The sequence below is a fragment of the Gaeumannomyces tritici genome, assembly GCF_000145635.1.
Source record: "Gaeumannomyces tritici R3-111a-1 unplaced genomic scaffold supercont2.3, whole genome shotgun sequence".
NCBI lineage: Eukaryota > Fungi > Ascomycota > Sordariomycetes > Magnaporthales > Magnaporthaceae > Gaeumannomyces > Gaeumannomyces tritici.
Window position 1 is genome coordinate 2,395,497 of NW_008804547.1, and position 8,624 is coordinate 2,404,120.

The 8,624-nt window shown below is 56.0% G+C and overlaps 3 protein-coding genes across 3 annotated transcripts in view; all 3 read left to right on the forward strand.

Annotated features, from left to right (window-relative positions):
- Positions 1–94: 94 nt before the first annotated feature.
- GGTG_05915 (cytochrome b-245 heavy chain subunit beta) lies at positions 95–3,370 on the forward strand. The gene is made up of 4 exons (XM_009223726.1): positions 95–762; positions 860–982; positions 1,041–2,432; positions 2,505–3,370. Exons 1-4 carry the CDS (start codon positions 590–592, stop codon positions 2,536–2,538), a joined length of 1,722 nt encoding a protein of 573 aa, XP_009221990.1. The 5' UTR covers positions 95–589; the 3' UTR covers positions 2,539–3,370.
- A 1,479-nt stretch (positions 3,371–4,849) lies between these two features.
- Positions 4,850–6,765, forward strand: GGTG_05916 (DNA-repair protein rad2). The gene is made up of 4 exons (XM_009223727.1): positions 4,850–5,094; positions 5,166–5,170; positions 5,248–5,809; positions 5,890–6,765. Exons 1-4 carry the CDS (start codon positions 4,996–4,998, stop codon positions 6,406–6,408), a joined length of 1,185 nt encoding a protein of 394 aa, XP_009221991.1. The 5' UTR covers positions 4,850–4,995; the 3' UTR covers positions 6,409–6,765.
- A 1,118-nt stretch (positions 6,766–7,883) lies between these two features.
- GGTG_05917 (quinate permease) overlaps positions 7,884–8,624 on the forward strand; it is a 2,809-nt gene continuing 2,068 nt past the window's right edge. Inside the window, exon 1 of the mRNA XM_009223728.1 lies at positions 7,884–8,547. Within this exon, the coding sequence (XP_009221992.1) occupies positions 8,429–8,547 (119 nt within the window). The 5' untranslated portion in view covers positions 7,884–8,428. The remainder of the gene's footprint in view (positions 8,548–8,624) is intronic.

Genomic DNA, 8,624 nt, shown 5'->3' on the forward strand with positions numbered 1-8,624 from the left:
CGTCCGTCCCGTCCCCCGCCCCCCCCCCCCCCCACATTGCCCTTCTAGGAGGCCCAGTGGACAGGCGCCTCGCCCGTTCCTTCTTACACGGACGATCTCCCACCACCAAAATCAGCCGGCTTCCTTTTTCCTCCTCTCCCTCCTTTTGGTGCTCCGTGTTCGTGTTGTTTTACTGACAGTTCCCCACGCCGCCTGCTCACGGCAAATTCGCAGGCCACGATTTGCGCTCATTTTGTTTTCTTCTCTTGTTCCTTTCTTTCTCTTCCGGAGCCGTCCTGCCATCTCGCTTCTCCATTTCGCTACCCTCCTTTCGACGACGCCGTTCAGCAGGCTCTGAATCCCATTCCATCTAGTTGCAACGCGACGACCGTTTAATACCAACGCCCGATAATATTGTGAGATACGGGGAAGGTGATAAAGAGGAGGAATCTCCAAGCCACCGGCATCGATACCGACGTCAGGCTTGTACGAAATTTCACTGGGTTATTGAAACGGGGGCGACTTGTCGACGGACACGCGGTCCGGGTTGTGACCTTTATTGAACATCGACCCGAACCGAAAACCGACCGAGCATCCGCAGACAGCCACCATGTCAGGATATCGGGATAGCTATGGCTCCGCGAAGGAGCAGTCGGAGCGAGCAAGATGGACGCCACTCACGAGGATGTTGTTGTCGGGCGAGATGACACAGGAGAGGCAAAAGGAGCTTACGCCTAGGGAAAAGTTCGACCGGTGGATGGTCAACGAAGGATACCGTCGATTGTACGCCACCAACCATTCCAAAGCAACATGGATGCCGTCGACGGATCGCCCCGGTGCTTGTGCCCCTGGCGGATGTATGAGCTAACAATCGGCATAGTTTCGTCTTTGTCTTTATGGTCTTGCATGCCTTGATTTTCTCCTTTGGCTTCGTCAACTACGCTGTCAAGGACAGTCTACAGAAGACCAGAGACATGCTGGGTCCCACCTTCGCCATTGCCAGGCAAGTTACTCTATCGCCGCTTTCGAAGAGGCATCTCTACTGACACCCGCCCCTCCAGATCCGCTGCTCTGGTGCTGCACTTCGACGTTGCCATGGTTCTCTTCCCGGTCTGCCGCACATTCATCTCGCTCGCCCGTCAGACGCCGCTCAACGGAATCATCCAGTTCGACAAGAATATCACCTTCCACATAACCACCGCTTGGTCTATCGTCTTCTTCAGCTGGGTCCACACGATTGCCCACTGGAACAACTTCGCCCAGGTCGCGGCCCAGTACAATCTCGGCATCTACGGATGGCTCCTCGCCAACTTTGTCTCGGGCCCCGGTTGGACGGGCTATGTCATGCTGATCGCGCTGATGGGCATGGTCTTCACCTCGGTCGAGAAGCCCCGCCGTGCCAACTATGAACGCTTCTGGTACACGCACCACATGTTCATCGTCTTCTTCTTCTTCTGGTCTATCCACGGTGCCTTCTGCATGATCCAGCCCGACTTCGCGCCGTTCTGCATGTCCTTTGGTACCTCGGCCATCGGCGTCTTTTGGCAGTTCTGGATGTACGGTGGCTTTATCTACCTGGCCGAGCGTGTTGCCCGCGAGATTCGCGGCAAGCACAACACCTACATCTCCAAGGTCATCCAGCACCCCAGCAACGTGTGCGAGATCCAGATCAAGAAGGAGCACACCAAGACCCGCGCTGGCCAGTACATCTTCTTCTGCTGCCCCGAGGTCTCGGTCTGGCAGTACCACCCGTTCACGCTCACCAGCGCCCCCGAGGAGGACTATATCTCGATTCACATGCGTGTTGTCGGCGACTTCACCCGTGCCGTCTCCAAGGCTCTGGGCTGTGACTGGGACAAGAAGAGCGGCTCGTCCACCGTCGTCGGTGTCAACGGCGAGAACCCGGATGTCGACCCCGCTCTGAAGCGCGTGCTCCCCCGTGTCTACGTCGACGGCCCTTTCGGCTCCGCTTCCGAGGATGTGTTCAAGTACGAGATCGCCGTGCTCTGCGGTGCTGGTATTGGTGTCACGCCTTTCGCCTCCATCCTCAAGTCCATCTGGTACCGCATGAACTACCCCCAGAAGAAGACCCGCCTGAGCAAGGTTTACTTCTTCTGGATTTGCCGTGACTTCGGCTCGTTCGAGTGGTTCCGTTCTCTGCTGCTGGCCATCGAGGCTCAGGACGTCGACAACCGCATCGAGATCCACGCCTATCTGACCGCCAAGATCAAGGCCGACGATGCGACCAACATCATGATCAACGACGCCAACGCCGACAAGGACGCCATCACGGGCCTGCGTGCGCCGACCAACTTCGGCAGGCCCAACTGGGACATGATCTTCAGGGGTATCAGGAAATTGCACACGCCCTCCGAGGCTGGTGTTTTCTTCTGTGGTCCCAAGGGTCTGGGTAGCACACTGCACATCTTTTGCAACAAGTACACTGAGCCTGAGTAAGTCCTATTTGCCCCTGCCTCCTCTATTGACTGCTGTGATGAACGGCCAGCTAACAATCCATCTTGAAGCTTCGCGTTTGTCTGGGGCAAGGAGAACTTCTAGTCTCGCCTCGATCTGTCCTGTCAAAAATTTGGCTCGCATCAGGGAGCAAACAGAGCGCCCGATAAATACCCCGAGCTCATACCATCGCAGATTGCGAGGCATGTGTTCCTTTCTTCCGCTCCCTCGACTTTTGCGGCTCACCCAGCGGACGTGTTGGAAAGAAGAGACGGGTCAGATGGGACAAGCAATCAGTCTCATAGAGGCGTATACATCCCACCTTTGTCTTTCACTACATGTGGCGCGCTGGACGCAGACGGGCCAACACAATCACATGTCATTTTTTCTTCACCCTTCCTCACTTAGACCCTATGTAAATGTGCCTATCTTCTTCTCACCACATCTAGTTTGGGATTTTGTAAGTTTTTATTTTTCCAGTTCACGTTTTTCTGCATTTTTATCCTTTAAGCGCATAGCCTTGTCGGAGGACCAAGATATGATGGACTATTTGGAACAATACCTCGACGAGCCGACGATCTCCAGAGCACATAAATGGACACGAGACGATGGGTCGCGAACATCTACCCCTGACGGAGCCTTTGACGAGGACGTGGGGCTGAAGGAAGAAGCCAAGGGATGGGCTGTGGATTCTCGACTGGCCTCAGGGCTACCAGGAACGTTGGGCTCGGTAGGTGGGCGGGCTTCGATGTTGGCGTACCGCCTCCTTGACATACTCTTCCTACCTCGCTTTGGTTCATACTCACCGGTGGCCCGTCTCTACTTGACCACCAAATGCTTCTCTCTTGCGATATTTATACATTGCATTTAGCGACCACCCATATAGAGCAACTTAGTATTAGATTACCACCGGGGGAATGATTCCTTGTTACCGCGACTTTTCGTACAGATGCTCGTTCTCTAGCCTAATGTCTTTGTGTTCTAGAATGCTTCCCAGTAGGCTCGTTATTTCTCTCCGGCTCCTCTAGTGTCACCGAGTCCTCCGGTGGCCTTTTGTGCCGTTCGCAGGTGATATTCAATGTCTTGGCAGCCACGAGTGGGTGTCCTTTTACCCTAAGGATTGGGTTATCTTTAGTCGATTCCAGGGGTTGGCTCCGCTTGGGTATTTTGCCCCGGCCAGATTCGTGTTTCCACGACGGACGCAACCCAGAGGCCCGAAACGCGAACAGTCGTGGAGCGGAAACGTCTGATGTCAAAACCGTTCGATTTCTCCTTTTTGCCATCTCTTGATCCTTCCCGCTCGGAGATCCCACAGTCGGCTCTTGGGCTTTATTATCTTTGTGTGTTGCATGCTCACTTCATGGGTAGAATTGGCAGGGGGCTTTTTCTGCCCTCCATTCTTCTCACACACTCGTTCTGTGGCCTCTAGCAATCTCGCCTCGCTTCCTACCTAAACACCAATGGATTGGTGTATCAAAGCTGTGCACACGCATATGTGATACGCGAGTCTGGGAGACAGTAGCCCTATTTCGCTTCCTTGTCATTTGGTCGAGTGGTGAGCGGGCTGTCGCCGCTCTGGCACTCAAACCCGATCTTGCCTAGTATTTCTTCCCCCACATTCTGTGAATCGCGGACGAATTTCTTCCAGAGTGAGCGAGCGAGCGCGAGCACTTGCTAGCTAATCACCATGGGTTCGTCGAAGCCAATTTCCCTGCTGCCATTACAAGGCGCTAGCTAACGTTCAGATTCCTTCTCCCACTTCAATTTTGCCAAGCCGGACATGCATCTTTTGAACCAAAGCCTCCCAATATCCCCATTGGCGGAGATTTTGTGCAGCCGCGAGAGGCCTGCCAAATCCTGCCTCGCTGGGGGGCCTTCTGATCCTTTCAAATATCCGTGACTGGCGACCCGACCCTATGGTTTGACGGCTCTCTAGCTCGTCCGTCCGAAGCCCGCCAAGCGCCCCTTTGAAGAAAGGAATATGTCGGCGGCGAGACCATGGTTGAGATGGAGTCACGTAGGGGTTGTTTCCATGCTGAATATTCTTAAATATGCGGTTCCATGCCTGCGTCGCTCGTGCACATATGATGCTGGGAGGAAGGTCTGCCTCCAGCCGAGACTTTGATGGCGCAGAATCATTGTGCTATGAGTAGCCTGTTTTCAAAGCATTTTCGGCTGGCCCACGAAGTGCCCGGGTTTGTATAAATGCATCGGTATTTGAGCGGCCTGTCCTTTCTACGGGTATCGCATCTGATCTTGCTCATCATCGAGTGGGTTGGAGGCTGGAACTTAGACTGAGCGGGGCTCAATCCATTAAGACGCGCCCACGTGACCCCACTTCAGGTCGCGTCTGGTTCGTGAAATTTGGCAGGCGCGTTTTCGGCGCGGATGAAGTGCGCTTCCGGTTACCGTGACATCACGATCCGCTTGCACACCCTCAACTCCCACGAATGACCAGAAACCGGATATACAGAAAGTCTCGCAACAATCGCGGAGATCCGCCGTGCATAGTTCCCGCTGACTTATCTTGCTTTGGACTCGGCCTGACCACCTCCTAGCAATATGGGTATTAAGCAACTCTTCAGCATCATCAAGGAGAATGCTCCGGATGCGGTCAAATCGGGAGAAATCAAGAACCACTTTGGCCGCAAAGTCGCCATTGTAAGCACTCAATCAACATGGGGATAAATCGCATCAAGAATCGCATACACTGACAATCACTCTCCTCGCAGGATGCGTATGGACCAACCTTCTCTGCCCCCGCAGATGCGCCCGTCGCCCATGCAAAGCTGACACCAACCGCAACCGCTACAGATCCATGAGCATATATTCGTTCCTGATCGCGGTCAGGTCAAATGGCGAGGTTCTGACGAACGAGGACGGGCAGACGACGTCGCACCTAATGGGCATGTTTTACCGCACGCTCCGCATGGTCGACAACGGTATCAAGCCGCTCTACGTCTTCGACGGCGCCCCGCCAAAGCTCAAGTCGGGAGAGCTCGCACGGCGATACCAGCGCAAGCAGGAGGCGCTCGAGGGCCTCGAGGAGGCGCGCGAGACGGGCACGGCCGAGGAAGTCGAGAAGTTCTCGCGCCGCACCGTCCACGTCACCCGCGAGCACAACGAGGAGTGCCGGCGCCTCCTCAAGCTCATGGGCATCCCCTACATCGTCGCGCCCACCGAGGCCGAGGCCCAATGCGCCGCCCTCGCCCGCGCCGGCAAGGTGTTTGCTGCCGCCAGCGAGGACATGGACACGCTGTGCTTTGACTCGCCCGTCCTTCTGCGCCACCTGACATTTTCGGAGCAGCGCAAGGAGCCCATCCTGGAGATCCACGTCGACAAGGTGCTCGAGGGCCTGAACATGGAGCGGAAACAGGTACGCATCTAGACTGGCGTTATCATGGATACTACTCCAGGAGTGACGAGATCGCTGACAAGAATATGCCCGGTCCTTAGTTTGTCGACCTATGTATTCTCCTCGGCTGCGACTACCTCGACCCGATTCCCAAAGTTGGACCGACTACGGCTCTGAAGCTGATCCGCGAGCACGGTTCACTGGAGACGATTGTGGAAAAGATGAAGAAGGGTGACCTCAAGTACACGGTGCCAGACGACTGGCCATTTGAGGATGCCAGGGACCTCTTCTTCAACCCGGACGTTCGGCCGGCTGACCACCCGGATTGCGACTTCAAGTGGGAGAAGCCCGATATCGATGGCCTGATCAATTTCCTGGTGACGGAGAAGGGCTTTTCCGAGGACCGGGTCCGTTCAGGTGCCGCGCGCCTCGAGAAGAATCTCAAGACGTCACAACAGCAGCGGCTCGAGGGCTTCTTCAAGCCCGTCGCGCGTACAGAGGAGCAGCAAAAGGAGCACAAGCGCAAGCTCGAAGTCAAGGCAGAGGAGACGAAGAAGAGGATCAAGGCCGAGAAGAAGGAGAAAGCAAAGGCAAAGGCCAAACCCCGTGGAGGCGCATGAAGCAGCTACCACTCTCATGCGCGAATCACTTCCAAGAAGGCTTGGGTGTGCACGGGAAAGCTGGGGACCCTACTTGGGACATGATGTTTGGTGCAGACGAATACACTGAATGTATGGCGAAATGCTGGAGGCGTTTTGGGAGTTTTGGGAAAATCGTGGGGAGCTCATGGAAGGGTTCTGACCACTGTCGGCTCCTTGTATTGCAATTGCATGTTAATAGACCTGTGCTGATGTTTTGTTCAGACTTCTCTGAGTGTCATAGGGCGTCAATTTCGATGTTGCGGTACCGCGTGCCTGACCTCATCAGTTTCCCTCGTTCGCGTATCCCCTTTGTCCCACTTTTGGGATGTCGCTTGGGGTCTATATCACGATATCAAGCAACAGGGCAGATTCTGTAAGCCTACTGGGTATTTACCCGGACGATTGAGTGCTCCAAAAGAATAAGAATCGGGCTGCTGGCATATTCGTGGGTGAGAGCTCAAGCTCGAGATCTGATCAAGCCCCTGCCAAGTTTGGGATCGCATTTCGTCTCTGCCTCGGCAGCCCCAGTCCTTGGGGGCAGACCAGATTGGGCGGTGTCGCGATATGACATCAGAGGTCCCAACTGGGTTAGATTTGGGTGAGGCTCCTAGCCTCACGGAGCTTGTTCTCGGCAGACAAGACTTGGCAAAGGGCTTGGTGGAATTCTAACGAATTTCGAGGTGGGCTTTTGATTGCTTTAATACCATCTCTGAAACCCGGTACCAGCTAGCCGGGTCAAGTTGATCAATCCCCATTGACGCGTGGTGGTCGGTGGAGAGTCAGGGCGTGGGATGTAGTAACCTTGCACGCCAAATCAGGGACGCAGAGAAGAAGCCGACAAGAACGAAGCGGTCTTATGGGTTCCCTATAGCAACCCTCCGGTTCACGGCATTCTCTCCGGCCGGTCAGGCACAAAGGCTCATGTTCCTTCCCGATGCACGGCTGGCCCCGCTGCGGAGCCTAGGTTCAAATTCTGCTCGTCGCGTGCTGGCCGAAAACCTAGGCGGAGTTACCGCAAACACCCGACGGCCCTTTTTCTTGTCGTCTCTCAATTCCTTTCTCGCGTGGCCGCGTGATGACGGGCGGGGCCCTGGACCCGGCCGGTATCCCCATCCGGATCCGCTTGGGTCGTGTGCCTTCTCTTCGGCGTCCTTTCTGGGCCACCGTTCCAGGCCCTCTCGCTCATGCCCCTGTTCCCCGACGGATCGCGCGTCTGCTCTGCTCACCGGACGGAGAGTTGAGACGGGCCTGCGAAATTTGCGGGCTCGTTTCGTTGGCGGATGCCCCCACTAGGGTGGAAGAGTCTATTTCCATTCCCGAGAAGACGCCATGTTGCGACTCATGAGCGCCTCTCTCCGGCTTGGCGACTGCCACGGGAATACAGCGCCAACGGACGCGATCCAGCTCCCCGTTCCATCTGCCTCTACTGCGCTGCTGTTGTGACCTCCCCAGAAGTCGAGCCCGGGAGCAAAGGCGGTGATGGCCTCGAACCACACACCGGCTAGCCGCTGCCTCTATCTGCAGGGGGGCAGGATGGCCGCACGCGGCGGCGGTTCGGATGGGGAACAATATGTGGGGGAGAGGAGAAGGTGGGGGACCCGCGGGGACGAAAGGTCGGAGGCACCAATCAGCGCCTTCTCCCCTCACGCCGGTTTTTGGGTCCGGGGTTATTTCCATAACGTACACCACCACACCACATACCGCAAATCTGACGCGGGTGACGATGGGCGGGCCCGGTTACCACCCGTTACCCGGGCGTGCATGGAAGTGCCGTCCTCGAGAGGGCGGGCGGAGAGGAGAGGAAGAAAAATCTTGCATGACCCCTGCTTGCTGATGGGCGGCGGCGGCGCGCGGAGTCGGCGGCCGACGCTGGCTCTACTTCGGCCGTTTATAAGGACTGTAGCCTACCCTGAGTGACCCGACACAGCGGTTCCTGCTCATCTTTTCGAGCTTTGTCATCTCGTATATCTCACCTGTGGATTCTGCTTCGCACCCTTTTATGGTGCAGGGCAACATGTCAGACCGAACCGTGGACCAGGAGGCCGGCGTGGCCCCCAAGAACAGATGGAGCACTGTGATACATAACCCAAAGATCATCCTGATCGCTTTTTTCGCCTCGTGAGTTATCCTGGCTCTCACCTGCGCAGCGGCTTCGAGAATCCGTGGCATCCTATGCCCGCGCGGAGCGTGTCCGG